The 17,583-nt window shown below is 40.6% G+C and overlaps 1 protein-coding gene across 2 annotated transcripts; it reads left to right on the top strand.

Annotated features, from left to right (window-relative positions):
* The first annotated feature begins 1,264 nt into the window (after window positions 1-1,264).
* On the top strand, window positions 1,265-16,989 carry LOC142161381 (bMERB domain-containing protein 1-like). 2 transcript variants are annotated; one of them, XM_075216945.1, is made up of 6 exons: window positions 1,265-1,522; window positions 8,262-8,382; window positions 12,859-12,932; window positions 13,493-13,607; window positions 14,384-14,457; window positions 15,396-15,505. In XM_075216945.1, exons 1-6 carry the CDS (start codon window positions 1,309-1,311, stop codon window positions 15,416-15,418), a joined length of 621 nt encoding a protein of 206 aa, XP_075073046.1. In that variant the 5' UTR covers window positions 1,265-1,308; the 3' UTR covers window positions 15,419-15,505. The 2 variants fall into 2 exon arrangements, with proteins under 2 accessions (XP_075073046.1, XP_075073045.1); XM_075216944.1 differs by having other exon boundaries at window positions 1,266-1,522; window positions 15,389-16,989.
* Window positions 16,990-17,583: the final 594 nt, after the last annotated feature.

Genomic DNA, 17,583 nt, shown 5'->3' with positions numbered 1-17,583 from the left:
TAATGAATCAGGCCCTATGTTATTAAAGCTGTCTCTCTGCTCATTGGCTAACTGACATTCCAAATCATATCATGAGAATGTTCACAGTAACAGATTATTTCAGGAGGTCACCTGTCAACTAGTGATTATGTATGTGGGGACAGGAGAACATATGTTGTGATGTGTGGAGAGTAATGAAGGAAAGCAGGGAGCACAGACTGAGCCAGCACCGATGGAACGCAATAAGCAAGACGGGGGGGGGGGGGCAAGACTGAAAGGCGCTACCCCGCCTGCCATCCCCGCTTGTCCGCCTGCAAAAAAGAAAGCGCCCTCCTCCTCTCTGCTCCCTTCTCACTGTCAGTGTCGGGCGTGACGTCATCATGTCCCGACACTGTCAGTGAGGAGCGCGCAGAGAGGAGCAGCACACCGAGCCAAGAACAGAAGAAGAAGAAAGGTAAGTAAATAACGGAGGGGACAGGAAGGATGAAAACAGAAAGGGGGAGAGAGAGCAAGGTTGAAAAAAGAGAGGTGGGGGAGCAAGGTTGTGAAAGGAGTTGGGGGGGGTTACATAAAGCAATTCATGTTTGCTGTTTAATAAAGAGAGTGATACAAATAAATACATTAAAGTGTATTATATAATTTGTATTAAACGATGAAGCATTATTGAATGAACAAATAATTTATAAAAGAGGAGGGGCAAAATTATTTTTTGCAGGGAGGAGCCTGACATGTTAGCATCGGCTCTGGACTGAGCATTAGATAGTGGAAGAAGCTGGGTCCCCATAAGCACAGAGTAGTAATATGAGGCACCTGTAAAACTGCTGCAGGACAATTTCAAACATTTCTATATTAAATTAAGTTTAAACATCCAACTTGTCCTTCGTCCTTCTTGTATGATTCAAACATTTATTAAAATATTATTTAAAAAAACATCCAACTTGGTGTTATCTAATTGTGTTTTTCTTTAATATTCCCCTGCAAAACACATTTTTAGTACTATGAGCTTCCTAATTTTCAAAACATTAGAAGCCTTGGTACAATTACAGTAACAAGATTGTCAATATACCTACATGACATCCAAAAGAAAATGGAGTGATTGGTGAGGACTGAATATATTTCATGTCCTATAAAGGTAGCTCCGTTTTCTGTTTTAATATGATGGGATACAACCTATCTGCTACTGCAATATTAACTGTTTTTTCTTATGCAGTCTGTCTGCAGGTGCTTTGAATGGCCACTAGAGGGGCACCAACCTCTTTAAGCATCTGGTACTCTGCTTCAGTATCTCGCAGCTGCTAAATCTCCAATGGTTTGGCAGCAGCCAAGCAAATGTCAGCACAGTCCCCCTCCTCACTTATTCAGTCTGTCCCTCTCCCATGTAGTTATTTATCTCCTTCCAGTGATGCTCTATCCAGGGGACCTCTGCCTGCACACCACACAGATAGGGGTAGACTACTGCTGAAAATGGAGAAGGAATGCACGGCAACAAAGCAGTACGGATCCTTAGAATCCACTGTGTGGAAACCCAGTGAGCAAGCCACAGGTAGGTAACATGTACCGTATTATATCCAAACCATATGTCCTCTCCGAGACTGAATGCCCTTGTCTGAAAGCAATTCCTGGATCTCGGTCTTCTTTTGTATGTTTAAAACAATTTCACTGAAAATGTAGTTAAAAGTATAATATTCTGACAAATACTTTTTTTTTTTTTACATGACCGCTAAATACAAATAATCTATACACACAAACACTTTATTACACAGTCAACATATTTGCAGAAAAATACAAAACAAATGTTTTTTTATTGAGATGCGTGTATAATAAGTGGAGTTGTCCTTACATGGCGTGGATGTCCTCCTGTCTAGTTCATACTGAGCCTTCAGTATGATGTGAAGACACTCGGCTCTGCACAACTGAATTCATTCATAAAAACAAACCCTGATCACGTGCAGTCGTCTTGTGAATGAGGACGAACGGATGGACAGAATTGTAATGCAGCCCCATCACTGAGATTTAACACTGAGACAGACGGTGAGGTCTGCTCTGCAGACAATAGCAAAATAAAGGATAGCATTGCATTGGCTATGGCAGACATAAAACTTGGTATTGCTTGTTTTATTTCTTCCAATATGTTATTAGCACTGTTTTATTTTTTAATGTAATTTTATTTACACTTTTATCAGTCACAGCATTGAAAACATCATCTGTGATATGAGGGCATTGAGTGCAGCCAGCAGACTATGCATATAATGTAAGACCCAGCAACATCAGGGGCATAGGGACCCAGACGACAACATGTTCCTCTTAGGAACACACACACGGTCCCTTAGGAATTTTGCCACAGGCTAAGTCATTTTTGCCTCATATTCTAGTTAAATTTCGTTAGATCATACACTGCTGGTGGCTGTTTTATACACCAAATGGGGTTGTACACTTCTCCCATCGTCATGGAGCACAGTTTAGCCTCTGTTTTCTATCTCCTATAACTAGTCAAGATTCCTTGTATGCGCTTTGCTGCTGGCTGGTTATATATCAACCAGTATGAACAGGAAATTAGAGGCCACATAATGGAGTTAACTCAATTAATTGATATAATTCAAAGATACAATAGTTTTTGCGTTGATAATTCGTACTCTGTTTTGTACTATTGTACATAAGTATATGATTTTCCTGTATGGTATAAACTAAACGTGTGTGTGTGTGTGTGTGTGTGTGTGTGTGTGAATCCATTTTTTTTTAATACCAGCAAAGGTATGTGATTTGGGGATTTCTTACCCACAAACTCACTAGAAAGGAAAAAAAAAAGTACATTATTGCTGCTGCTCTGTGACTTTTCTATACAGTGTGAGTTTTGCTTCATACTGTCATTGTTAAGAGCTCTGCTAAACAATGTACTAAAGGGGGGGGGGGATTATTGGGTAATTTTGTTAAATTGCAATTTATTCTATCTTCCTAGTCATAGTGCTCCATATTGGTAAAAACCTTTTACCTGTAAAACAAAGTGCCAAGCATTCTGGACAATCAATCCCATTCCTGCATACTAAGAACAGGAATATATGTTTGTGTCCATCCTTTTATTAAACTACAAAATATTAATAAAAATATGTTCATGTACGAGTCCTTTTCTTGTCTACAGTCAATGTATACAAATTAAATTGACAAAGGTATGGGTCAAGAAAATGATCTTCAGCGCAGTGTCATGGTAATTGATTAGTCTTATTGTTTTGTCAGTGGATCAGTATTTTTTAGATAAACAATTGAGAGGCAAAATTTTCATCAACAAATACAAGATAAGAATCAAAAGATCATCTTTATAATTTTGTCGTTTTTTTCTAGAGTTTTGGTATTCAAAAATCAGTGAGCAATTTTTGTTCTTTTCTAAACCAAAACAGAAACCTGATCGGGAATACTTAAAATCGTTTTTGCAACATCAAAATTATATGTTTACAGGTTGGTATTTTTGTTTTTTTTGACTGAGGAATACAAATTACAGGGGGTCAGCCACTTGGGTGTCTATGCATCAATTAGATGCGGTACAGCTAAATATGCATTGCTGCACATCGCATTGATGCATATTTATGTAACGCAGCAATGCACCATGCCGGGGCTATTCTTGGAGCCCCAGCAAAATTACCCCTCTTCTGCGATCCAATTTCTCTATTTACCGGCAGCCTAGCACTGCCGGTGACAGGAGGAAGTGCTGTGCGCACTAACCATGTATCGGATTCTGCGAAGCCGAACAGACTTTAGCAGCATCCCATAGGAAATGACAGGTAACGCCATCCTGAGATAGCGTTATCTGTCCGTGCAATGCGAAGCTTAGCAAAGCTTGATGCATTGCTGAACATCGCTGATCCCCACAGTAATCTATGGGGTCTGCGATGTTGCACGGTGTTATCCTAAACTGAAGATTTTCAATGAAATCTCTACTTCATTAGGCATGTAATACATAGCAAACTTACTTAAAAGATGCGAAAACAGATGTTTCTAAATTTCTTAAGTGGAAATTACCTTGATGCATAGACACCTTGGTCTTTTAGCCGTCATACTAACATGATGCTAGTTTCAGTGACAAGATTGTGGGTCAATATCAATTGTTTTTATACAGTACTTTAACAACAGTGACATCCTACAGTGACGTGTAAGAGTCTGTCCTTCTAGTCCTATATATAAATATATATATAAAGCTGCTCTAAAATATTGTAGTTCTGGAAAATGCTCAGCTATTGGCAACAATCACAATCGTGCAATTTTCCTTAGACATGTACCCCAGAAAAATTCCATGTACACTTTGGGCAGAGTGATGGGGTGCAAAGGTCATTTTGAGGCCATTTTTCAATTCTTGAAATGAATGGTTATGTGTGGACCTTTTGAGCATAGGTGTGAGTCACACGTGGACCCTGAAGTATATTACTCTGCCCATCCCTGGTGGCAAACCCCCTTTCCAATCTCTGGTGACTTTACAATGCACCCCCTTCACCACACACACACATATCTATATTATCATTACATTCCAGACCATCCTCTAAATCTCAGTTGGTAACACAATACACACTTCCGATGGTAGAAAAACAATGCAGACTGCATTAGGTTGCATAGCCCGCTAGTTGTCCAGCAGTGTCTCTAAACTTGGTTGTTATGATAAGCCATCAAACGCAGCAGACCAGATCTTTGACTAATGGTTAGCACCGGCCATTTAATAATCAGAGTGTTGGGCCCAACACACTGATTAATGAATTGTTGGTGCAATCCACCAATTAGATTGCTGGGCCACCCTGTGTCACGATGAGGTATATACCTTGCTGCTAGCACGCACATCCCTCCGAAGGGTATCGGGCATCCTGGCAGGTCAGGAAGTACAGAGGGAAGGTACTACCACACAAGATAGGAATCATGGAAGGGTGTACTGGTAGATGACAGATGCAAGGAATGCGCTGGAGGTGGCTGATACCTGGAATAAGCTGGTGATGATAAAATGTAATGGGAGCTAAAAAGAAGACAGAGCTAAGGTTAGCTGAAGATCTGGCACATATGTATGTATATATATATATATATATATATATATCCCTTAAATAGTGCAGGGGGGCAAAGAAAGAGGCCAACAAACGATGTGATCGGAAGCTGCGCAACTCTAATGCTGCTACTACAACTACTGCTACTGAGTGTAGTGCACGGCTGTAACTTACCCCACAGTTCCAAGGCACAAAATACAGACGTTGCCAGATACCAAAAGCCTAAATTTAATTGGGGCCTGACTTCTGGATCCTATAGAATAAATACTTAAACAGACACACAGTTTACAGCACTATACAATAACATACGGTACAGTGTATTACCTGCAAGAGACCCCAATACAAATGAGCACAGAACTGCTATTCCATACAAAACAGGGTACACCACAAAATGGCTGCTTAAACCTACAATGGGGAGAGATCAGATACAGTCTCAAAAGCAGGATAAATCCTAACTATTATCTGGCTTAATGCCAATACAAGCTCCCAGGCCTTACACCTGGATTACCTGCCACAAACTACTCCTGTAAGTTTGCAGTACAGGCCTATTGCCTGGCCACATAGGCTAATCCTGATAAGTGCTGGGCTCCACAGGCCAATAGCCTGATCCTAAGTGTGCACAAAGGCCTGTAGCCTGACCCGAACTTCCCCCAGGCCTATAGCCTGAACTAATGTTGCACACAGAAGAATGACTTCCTTTTCTTAACAAAAACCTAATTGCACAGGGCCTTGCACCCACTAATGCTACCCAGGCCTACTGCTTGGATTGCACCACGGTCCTTGTGCCTGAACTATCTAGGAAGGATTATACTTACCTGCTCCGCGCAGCATACCCAGCTTCTTTCCGGTGGTTTCGGGTCTTCTAGACCCTCCAGCCGGCGGTGCCTCTTCTCAGCGATCCGCAGTCTTCTTGGCAGGTGCACTTCTAGGCCTTACATGGGTTCCCTGCTACCACTGCCGTCTTCTCTTCTTGACCCAGCACCTCTTTTCCAGCAATGTCCTCAACTTGACTCTCGCTGGACTCTGGCCGCTCCCCGATATCCCCTTCCAATGACTCTGCAACCATACTACTTCTTTCCGGATGACCCACAACATCTGCCTTCTTACACCATCGCCGAACTTTTGAAATAGTGCTGGCTTATATAGCTGCCATTGCATCGATGTTGCATGCTGACCAGGTGAGCCCAGATTGGCTCACCACAGCGCCAAAAATTCGAATGGCTGAAGGTGAGCCCTGATTGGCCAACAGCGATTGCCAGCGCCAGAACCTGGAAGAAGAAAAAGGACCTACCTGCACCCGATCCACAGAAGGGTAAGTCCAATCTTCTTTTTTTGCTCTTCCTGTCTTTGCCCTGTTCATATGTTTGGCGGAAGGTGCACCCTCACAGTCCCATCAGGCTTCTTTCCTGAGTTTTCCGAGCTCAGTGATCGCCTACGCCTTTCATCCTCCTCTTTCGATCAATACCTCCAATCCTTCATCTCTACAAGTGCCAGATCAACCCATGTGTACCCAACTGGCCCTCCCCAGTAGAGACTTTCTGTCTTCACAAGTCCTCCTCTAAAGGTCTCATCTCCATCTTTTACTTGCTGTTGATGAATCATAACCAACCTCCCAAAAAGTCTCATAAGTTATGGGAGCGTATATTGACACTGAAATTGTGCTCTTTTGTAGACAAGTGTTGGACCTCATACAAAAGTTGTCCTCCCTGCAATTTCCCTTTTATCTCTCTTTACCTAGTCTGCCTCCTGGAGTCCACAGATTGATTTGGAGCTCCCCGGTCATATTCTTACAGCAGCTAGATGCCTAATTGCCCGGAATTGAAACAATTCAGAATCTCCAACAATAACAGCTTTTATTAATATTGTTGGGCAGACATATAAATTGGAACACATCACTAGCATTATCCATGACTGTACCAATCCGTTATTGTCAGCTTGGCAATCTCTGCTGTGAGGCTACATCATTTTTTGCATTTTACATTGCTTTTAAAAGTGCTCTGATCTTCCTCACTTTCTAATAATGAGCAAATTAACAGTTTAATTTAAACCAGTGAAAACATAAAGCAACAAATCTGTGTTTTGTCCTGTGCTGCTATAATGAGAGAACTTGATACATTTTACTTTTATGATGCAGATAAATGTTAACACTCAATTAACTCCATGGTGTTTCTGGACAAATTACTGGCATTTTACTAGGTAATTGTAACTGCTGCCATATTACCGGTCATTGCCATTGGCATACTATTGGGCAATTGCTACTAGCATATAGCTCATATCTATTACTGCTACCATATTTGTGGGTATTACTACTACTACTATATTACTGAACACTATTGACACTGCTTTTGTACTACTAATAATTACTGTGTGTATTGCTGGTATATTATTATTATTACTGCTGTTGACAGATTACTGAGCATTACTACGACTCCTGGCAGATTACTGGCCATTAATACTACTATGCACATTATTGACATCTGGAAGAATAGTAAACATTATAACTACTAGGGGCACATTACGTGGCATTACTATTAGTGTTCTTATTACTGACCTATAGCTACGACTGCTGGCAGATTACTGAACATTGCTATGACTGCTGGTATATTTCTGAGCATTACTACTACTTCTAGTTCTGCCAATTTACTCCAGTATATTGAAGCATTACTAAAGTGGTTATGCTGAATGGGAGTTGTGAGATGCAGTTTCATTTCTGTGCGGAGTTTGTATGTTCTCCCCGTGTTTGCGTGGGTTTCCTCCGGGTGCTCTGGTTTCCTCTCACACTTCAAAAACATACTAGTAGGTTAATTGGCTGCTAACAAATTGACCCTAGTCTGTCTGTCTGTGTGTTAGAGAATTTAGACTGCAAGCCCCAATGGGGCAGGAACTGATGTGAGTTCTCTGTACAGCGCTGCAGAATTAGTGGCGCTATATAAATAAATGGTAATAACAATAATACTAATACTCAGGCGATACTAAAACTAGAATCACTTCTGGGTATCTCCCAAATAACGGGGTCCCGGACATCTACTACTTAGGGAAGAGAGTGTGGTTATTCCATCATTGTGTATGTGGCCATTCTTTAACGTGTATGAGTTAAAATATGCATATTACAGGAAATACTCTAATAGTTTCTTTGGTGCTTGTCAAATTCTTCAATAATAGGTGGAACTGACCCTAGACTCCAGCAGTACCATTCCTCTCTATGGTTTCAGTGTATATAATAAACACAATTGTAACAGTGTTTTTCTGTCCTAATATCTCTTTTCTTAGGTGAAGACGTTATATCAATGGCAGATTCCACAACTACTGTAGATGATATTGAAGATGAGTTGTTTAAGATTGACAGGATCCGGGAGATTTTGGTCAGGAGAGAATCTGAACTTCGATACATGTGAGTACTCTCTAGTTTGCAGAAAGGGTGATTCTGACAGTCTTCCAGGTGAGATGATAGCTGGGAAAAACAGTGAAACATATTGCACAGGTATACTGGTCAGGGGAAGGTTGGCCCCTGATTACTGTCCCAAACTGTGTGCCATGTTTAAGCATGTTTGAATGTACTGTAGAATTGAATGTGAACAGGCAATTCAAAATCTAAAATAAATCATATGTGGCTGAACTAATGGCAAACCTTCCAACATTGCAGAATGGAAAATCTTAGCAAATGATTTCCTAATGTGTTCAAACTCAACCCATGATCACCCATGCCATGTCTATTTCATGACATACCTTATTTTGACATACTACACTCTCTTTGACATCTGAAAATCTGGACTATCTGCAAAAATTGGACTACTGAAAGTACGCCTAATAGAGAGAAATACAAACAGAAAGGACAAACATTCAGAGATACACTTCATTCTGACCCACATAATAGTATGTACACATGGGCATTGTATCATTGGATATGGAATGCATGTACAAGTTCCATTCCAGTTCCTTCCCTTCAGTTTACAATTCCTGGCTGTGAAACAACTGTGTGACTGTGCTCACAGACGGAATGTTTAGTGAACACCCATATAAATGATTGCTCTATTCTATCCTGCCGTGCATTTGATTCCACTCAGTACTTAGAGTGTATGAGTCCTAAGTATTCCAAACATCTAATAATGTACACATATTTGGTATCCCTATAAGCACTAAAAATTATGGAACAAATTTAGGGGCTTATTCTTTTCAGTACTTGATACCTTTTGTATCTTTTATTCTTACCGCCATCCCAGATCTGGTATACGTATTGGGGATTATTGCCTTTATATTAAATGAATGATGGGTGTTGCATAAATAATAATTTCTTCCACCCCACAGTGAATTTGATTCACTACCAGCAGTCATGAAGATTTACAGTATTTCACAGCAATCTACAGCAGGAAATAAGAACCATGCATGTTTTCTTGTGACACAAATTGTGATGTGTAATTATAATTAAAGTAACGTATTTTACAACAATATACCGTACATCACTTCAGCTGTTAGTGGCTTTGTAAATAAATACAGCAGAAATTATACACTATTGTGCTAATGTAGATTCGTTCATGGATGAATAATAACAGAGAAGGGGGTTAAATGGGCATCCTTCATTCTGTTAGGAGAAGCGCAGGAACGCAGGTGTGAGTCACCGTGAGATGAGTCACTATTCGCCCATCTCCAGAGGTTGCCTAGCAACGGTTGGGATGCAGAGCAATGAGGACCTGTCCAGGCTTATTAGCACTCCACTAACTAGTCTTGTTAGGTCGGCACGTGTTGGACTTTAAATTGCAGATGTCCCAGAGACAGATGTGTGGATAATCCTTGCACCAGCTGTAGAGCATTCGTCCTTATTGGGAAGAGTACAGCCCTTGGCTGCACTGCAGATGAAACCAGTCATTATTAAGCACTATATCATAATAGGAGGCAATAAAGGTATATGTGCTAACAAGCCACCAAGGAATAAACAGCTTGATAAGTACGTTGCCCTAGCAGATAAAAAAAAACACCACTTCAAATTATTTTCTGAGTGTCTTGTAAGCAGCAGAGATACGCTGCTTCTTTCATAATGCAGTTGTGACACCAAAGGCTAGATTTACTAAGCTGCGGGTTTGAAAAAATGGGGATGTTGCCTATAGCAACCAATCAGATTCTAGCTTTCATTTATTTAGTACCTTCTACAAAATGACAGCTAGAATCTGATTGGTTGCTATAGGCAACATCCTCACTTTTTCAAACCCGCAGCTTAGTAAATCTAGCCCCAAGTCTCAAATGTGCTAAAACACAAATACATAATTAGAGTTTTAGGAGAGAAGACCTATCAGTTTATATCGTTTAATGAATAACCAAAGCTACTGGTGAATAGGATTATATATTCAAAAGTTAATTTCATGAGTTAATTTTCAAACAAAATACAGCACATTTCTTCTGCTATCAATAAAATATTAGTGTGCCAACTGCGGAGGTCATTTATGAAGGGCACTGGATAGGCATTTTTACAGATGCACCCAGATGGACTGCCCAGCCCGCCTTCTTTCTGCAGTCGGGAAACACTTCCGCAGACTGGAAATATGTCTAGGTGTGCGTAGAGAAGTTTCCTTGTGCAAAAGTGTACACAACACTTTAAAGTTCAGCCTCCTTCCCAACTACTCTTTTCATTACATTAACATTTCCAGTTTTTCTCCTAAAATCCAGCTCAGTTTAGCCTCATTTTGATCTTATGATGAGACCCTGTATCTGCCAACTAAGAGCTATGCAAAATCAACACCTTTCTTGTGGAGTGGAAATGCACATTTTACCCTTGCAGCAAGGAATGACACTAAAAATGTCTTTTCTCCAGTCATAGCCAAACGTTTTGAGAATGACACGTATTGGTTTTCACAAAGTTTGCTGCTTCAGCGTTTTTAGACCTTTTTTTGTCAGATGTTGCTATGGTATACTGAAGTAAAATTACAAGGATTTCATAAGTGTCAAAGGCTTTTATTGACAATTACATTAAGTTTATGCAAAGAGTCAATATTTGCAGTGTTGACCCTTCTTTTTGAAGACCTCTCCAATTCGCCCTGGTATGCTGTCGATCAACTTCTGGTCCACATACTGACTGATGGCTGCCCATTCTTGCTTAATCAATGCTTGGAGTTTGTCAGAATGTGTGGGTTTTTGTTTGTCTACCCGCCTCTTGAGGATTGCCTACAAGTTCTCAATGGGATTAAGTTCTGGGGCGTTTCCTGGCCATGGACCCAAAATTTCAATGTTTTCATCGCCGAGCCACTTAGTTATCACTTTTGCCTTATGGCAAGGAGCTCCATCATGCTGGAAAAGGCATTATTTGTCACCAAACTGTTCTTGGATGGTTGGGAGAAGTTCCTCTTGTAGGAGGTTGTGGTACCATTCTTTATTCATGGCTGTGTTCTTAGGCAAAATTGTGAGTGAGACCACTCCCTTGGCTGAGAAGCAACCACACACATGAATGGTCTCAGGATGAACCTTTTGTGGAATATAAGTCCGCCCCTGATGTTTTTCCTGGAGAGAAGTGGCATCTTTGTTGACCTTCTTGACACCAGGCCATTCTCCAGAAGTCTTTGCCTCACTGTGCGTGCAGATGCACTCACACCTGTCTGCTGCCATTCATGTACAAGCTTTGCACAGGTGGTACCTTTGGGTTTAACGATAATGCACAACTCAGAAAACACGCATAGAGTATTTAAAACCAATAGTTTCCATCTCATAACTACGTTGTATTTTAGTGATAATTTTAGAGAGAGATGGAATTAGTGGGTATTTCCAGTTCTGTACCAATCCTGCCTTAGCGGCAATAAATATGTGCTCAGTGACATATTGATTGTGGCATTGTAGGTGTGGAGGGTATAGATGTAGGAGTGCCATAGTGGGGGAGGGGGAGATATTGGAATTAGAAACCTGTGATATTAGGTGAAAGATTTCAGCCCATAGTGATTGAAATTTAGGACATGTCCAAAAAATGTGCATAAGCGTACCAATCTCACCACAGTCCCTCCAACAATATTTGGATTCTGAGGTCAGATTTTATGGAGCTTATTGCACCACCCTCCTTTTCAATCAGCAAGACAGAGTGCTCTCCAGCCTTGTCCTCTTCAACACTCTCACCTGTGTTAACGAGAAAATCACTGACTTGATGTCAGCTGGCCCTTTTGTGGCAGGTCTGAAATGCAGTGGAAATATTGTTTTTGGGATAAAGTTCATTGTCATGGGAAAAAGGGACTTTGAAATTAATTGCAATTCATCTGATCACTCTTCATGACATTCTGGAGAATATGCAAATTGCCATCATAAAAAATGAGGCAGCAGACTTTGTGAAAAATAATATTTGTGTCATTCTCAATGACACAAATATTACAAGCCTAACCCCAAGTTATAAAGGTCATGTGTATGTGACTTATTCGTATCAGAAGACAATCTGGGTATGTGGAGTCATATGCTTTGTTCTTACATTAACACAAATGGGCATAGCAACCAATTAAACTCTAACAGTCATTTTTCTAGTACAGTTTACAATTTTGCTAACGGCATGGCTGATTAGTTGCTACAGGCACAGCACAGTTTTCTTTATGCACCAGATCTTCTAAATGTCCCCAACAGTGGCCAAGACTGCCACATAACTGATTGTTCAGGAATGGGCCAAACACGGCAACCCTAAGGCACCATCAACTACATTTAACACAAAAGAGAAGATGTACTGCGCAGTTGTGCTGGGTATTATGCAAAAATATATTTCTTAGGGTTTAAAGCTTACAAAAACAAGTTATATAAAATAAGGATTAAGGGCCTTTGACTACAATGCACATATGTTTTTATGTAGCCAAATAAAAGTTAAAAGTCACCATTGTAATTTTTCTGTATTACTGCGTTTTTTGGGTTTGCATAGGATGGATGATTTTCAACTGTGTCAAGATATTACTCGTATGAAAAAAGAGCTTCAGATATTGGTCTCCAAACCAGGTAAGGTAGAATAATAATGCAGTATAGTACATAGAGAGAGGCAAACTTTGGCCTAGCCTTTGGAGTTAGCGAGTCACAAGTTACCTATGTTTGGTAAACATAATGCCAATAGGGAGGCTGAATCCTTTCCAGAAAATAGGACCAACATGCCTGGGGACAGGGCCGTAACTAGGGCTGTGCAATATGGGCAATCGCCCAGGGCGCAATGCTGAAGGGGGGCGCAGTTTATGAATGTTTTAGGTTCATTTGGTTTAAACATTTTTCTTTCTCGCTCTAGACACAAACATTTTACAGCTCTGCCTGGGGATAAACGAAAACAAATGCCCTTTCCTAGTTTGCTACAAAAAGGAATTAAAATAACTTTTGTTTTAGAAAATTGCAGGAAAGTCCATGTAGTCCAGTCACCATGAGCCTGTCATAGTTTTCATGTGCAGATCAATGACGCTACTAATCCAGCACACATATACAGAAAAACATAACGAGTCTCTTAGGGTACAGAGGAGGAGTAATAGGAGATAGGGAATACTGTACCTTTAAAAATGAGACTTCTCTTATTCTAGAAAAGGAGAAGACTGAGGAAGATCGTCAACAAGAAGAGGACCTCCTACAACGTATCCACAAACTGGTGGAGACTCGAGATTTCTTAGTAGATGATGTTGAGTTTGAGAGGTTACGGTAAATACCTTTGTAAATTGCTGTGTTTTAAAGGGGCTCTACTACTAAAAATAATACACTTGACAGAAGACATTTTGAACCATACATCGTGTACATATGTGCTATAACCCATAACAACCAATTAGTTTACAACTGTCAGTTCAGAAAATGAAATAAGGTGGTTACTATGGGTTACATCCCCTTTGTTTACATCACACCAGGTTATTAAATAAGACCCATAGTTAAAGTTGCAGATGAGTATAATTTTCAATCCTGTTCTGCAGAATAAGGCAAATATCCTGATTTGGGGATGGAATTGTGCATGTTTCTCAGCATCTGCAGGGGTGCCCTAGGTGGATCCGGAGCGCTCTTTTGCAAAGTTTAGGCTAGGCACCGGAATATGCCTACTTTTGCGTCTACATGCAAAAGTGAGGTTTCATTTTGTGGGATGAGTTCATTTAAATGAGATTTATGGGGTGGAAAAGGTACATTCAGAGGGATGTTGAAAGGATTGAAATTTATCGGCACTAAGGAGTCCCCCTATACTTTCATGGAGCATATTTTGCACCTTTCAGTTGAATTTCTCCGGGAAAGCACATTTCTAGGTGCATTTTGACCACAGTAATGAAAACAACATTCAAACACACAAAAGTGACAACAGTTACAAACAGCGGCACATGGGTATACATGTACACCTATGAATGCACTAGGCTGACAATTAGGCACATTTTTGGAAATAGAAGATCTCTGCACTTTAGCACTTTCCTAAATGAACTTTTCTGTCTCTTCTGCCTCAGGGAACGAGAGGAGGACAAGGAAATGGCAGAATTTTTACAGAGTAAACTTTCCAAAAGTTATCTGAAGAAAGCAGGTGAGCCTCTCACAGACAGGTAACAAATGGTGACCTGACAATCAGGCTCTGGTGATGCAGATAGCCATAAAGTATGTAGAACTTTCCCCAAAATACTGAGCTTTGTTTTCCCACTTGGTCAAAACTTAACGTTGACCTGTCACCTGCACATAATAAAGGCAGCAATTACGTGGGTTGAATCAATATGGAAATACTGGCCATCAATTTACTAGGAATTGTGATATCACTGAGGCATGAAGTACTTTTTGAATGGATATTAAAGTATGTGTATTTCTTATTAATTCCCTGAAGAGCACTATCAATTGTTTAGAGATTACACTGGTCCCTCATCATAAAACTAGTCAAAGCCCACCACAATTAAGAACAGCACCGGGGCCTTTACCAATATATAAAACAAAATACCAGGAATACACTATAGGCCAGTGATGAGCAACAGGTGGCCCTACACCTGCAGGTGGACATCTGAGCGGTCACCTGCGGCCCCCAGCTCCTCCTGGTTTATTGTTAGATGTGTTTGTTATTGCTTGTAACACTTGTTTAAAATGCCTGCTGATATGTTATCACAGACAGGTGTCTTTTTCTTTTATTAAATGTATTGTTTTAACTTGTTACTAAGATTAAAGACAATGTGTGTCCCTTTTGAAGGTTAGAGGGCTGCTCCATTGTTTAAAATTGCCCATCACTGCTATCGGAAAATGATTTGATTAAAAGTTAATTATTAAAAATGTACTCTAGCCAAATGCACCTTAAACATCTTTTCTACTCACAGGAATCATGTGTTCCTATAATGATTAGCTCAAATTCAGGTGGCGACATTGTTAATTACTTTTTTTGTAACAACATTCTTTGGGAAATCTGGTTCTCTCTTATATTTTGTTGATATAAGTATGTTTTTTAAATTTTTTAATAAGGAATGACTATTCCTTTTCAGTTCACAGAAAGGAAAAGCTGTCTGCTCTGACCTCTCGTTCTCAACAAACCTCCAACCCTTACGTCACAAAGACCGGATTAACGCTCCTAAAAGAGTGCTGTGGATTTACCTGCTCCATTATGTAACACTAGCATGTCACTGTCATTCAAGCTAAAGATTCAAAATGGTCCCTGGGAAGAGCCTTGTTCTCATTGGCCAGGACACTGCAGGTGACCACAGAGCCAGTCGCCATGTTGTTTGCCTTTCTATACATATGTGTTAAAAACTATAAAAACTATTTTACAGATGGGAAAGTGTGCAAAGCTTTGCAGGTCCCACGGGCACAGAGTTGGCAGCAGTTCTGTGTATCCAAAAGTAATTTGAATCAAATAAAGGGTCTTTTAATCTGCCTATACAATGTTTTGTTGCTAAGTTCAGACCAGACCAGGGTTTATTTATATATACAACCATATTATCATCAACATTTATTTATGTGGCTCCAACATACTCTAAAGCACTTTACAATTGGGAACAAACATAGTAATACCCCGCCCCCACTGGATATTAATAGAGTAAGAGGCCCCTGGTCACAAGTTCACAATCTATAAGACAATAGGGGTTTGATACAGGTGGTTAAATGCCACATATTTCAAATTGTACCAGATTACAAGGATAAAAATTGCTTTGTGGATCTAAGTGATCCAGTCACGCAGCAATGTGGGTTGGGGGTCCGAGGTTGTTTGAGCATAGAAAGAGAACACATGTAAGTTTTGTGTGAAACTGTTTAGAGGCTAAATAAGCCTGAAGAGATGGGCTTTCAGGAAATGTTTGTAGGTGTGCAGCACAAAGAAAAATCTTGTTGGGCAAGGGAGGGCATTTTTAAGAGTGGGTGCAGCCCGAAAATTGTGGTGTAGCTGGGAATGGGAGCAGGTATTCAGTGTGTAAGAGAGACGCAGATCTTGTGCAGTATAACAAGTGAAGAGATGTATGGTGGTGCAGTGTTGTTATTAGCCTTGTATGTTAGTAGAAGTCATTTATATTGTATTAGGTAAAATACAATCTACTGTTGTAGGGAGTGACAGAGTGGAGCAGCAGCAGAAGAATGTTTTGCTAGGAAGAATAGTCTAGCTGCTGCATTCAAAATAGATTGTAGGGGTGGAAAGCCTGGTTAGGGAAAAAACAGTAAGGAGAGTATTGTAATGGTCAATGTGGGAGATCACAGTGTCCTATAGACCTACGGAAATGTAGCGTTTGTATGAGAAAAGAATGGTCAGCAGTGTCAGATGCAGCAGAGAGATCCAGGAGAATTAGAAGCGTGTAATGGCCTTTAGATTTATCAGTGATTAAATCATTATTGAAAACCTTAGTGCAGTCTGTGGAGTGTTGGTAACTTCTGCCTGAGTCAAGAGGGTGCAATAAGTTGTTGAGTAAAGAAAGTGTGCAAGTTCAGTGTAGGCAAGTCTCTCAATAAGATTGGTAGGGTATGGGAGCTGAGAGATGGGATGGTAGTCTGAGAGAGAGTTTGAGTCTGAATTTATTTGTTTTTTTTCAGAATAGGAGTAATAACTGCGTGATTGAATAATGATGTAAAGATACCAGTGAAGAGAGAGATTACAGATTTAGTTAAGCAGTGGCGCACGCAGGGGGGGTTTCTGAGTCTCTAGAAACCCCCCCTGCGCTAACTAAGTGGCCACTGTCCTATACAGCAGCTGCGGCGCTGTCAAAGAAGCGTCCGCGGCGGTGCTGTATTGCTGTATTGTATACAGCACCGCCGCAGGCGCTTCTTAGACAGCGCCGCGGCTGCTGTATAGGACAGCGCTGGCGAAACGGAGCTCTCTCTTGGGTTTTTTTTGTTTTTTTGGGGGGGGGGTCGGCGAGGGGAACCCCCCCCCCCCCCCCCCCGACAATCCTCCGTGCGCCGCTGTTAAGGCTGGGATATGGGTGTATAGTCTATTTCATTAGGTTGTGCAGACAATGAATTTGTATTTGAAATCCATTCTCCATCATTAACCTCTATTCTTCTCATAGTAGCCCTCTTTCATTGCCATTCTTTATTAACCCTGGATCTTCCTTGAATTATTAACAACCCATGCTACATCATTAATGCACACTCAAAATCATTCTCCATTAGCCCAGTTAACTTCATAATATTATCCCATCCTCCCATAACTCACCCCGCTGAGTACTTCTATGTTTAACCACTTGCCTGCTGCTGC

Source organism: Mixophyes fleayi, chromosome 6 (genome assembly GCF_038048845.1).
Source record: "Mixophyes fleayi isolate aMixFle1 chromosome 6, aMixFle1.hap1, whole genome shotgun sequence".
NCBI classification, from domain to species: Eukaryota; Metazoa; Chordata; class Amphibia; order Anura; family Limnodynastidae; genus Mixophyes; species Mixophyes fleayi.
This window is presented reverse-complemented; position numbering and strand designations above follow the sequence as displayed.

What these genes read in the sequence shown, in the direction of transcription:
- LOC142161381 (XM_075216944.1), top strand. Translation starts at nt 1,309, where the DNA reads ATGTCAGCACAGTCCCCCTCCTCACTTATTCAGTCTGTCCCTCTCCCA. An exon ending in GAATCTGAACTTCGATACAT is followed by an intron (nt 8,383 to 12,858) that starts GTGAGTACTCTC and finishes GGGTTTGCATAG; the next exon opens with GATGGATGATTTTCAACTGT. An exon ending in GTTGAGTTTGAGAGGTTACG is followed by an intron (nt 13,608 to 14,383) that starts GTAAATACCTTT and finishes CTTCTGCCTCAG; the next exon opens with GGAACGAGAGGAGGACAAGG.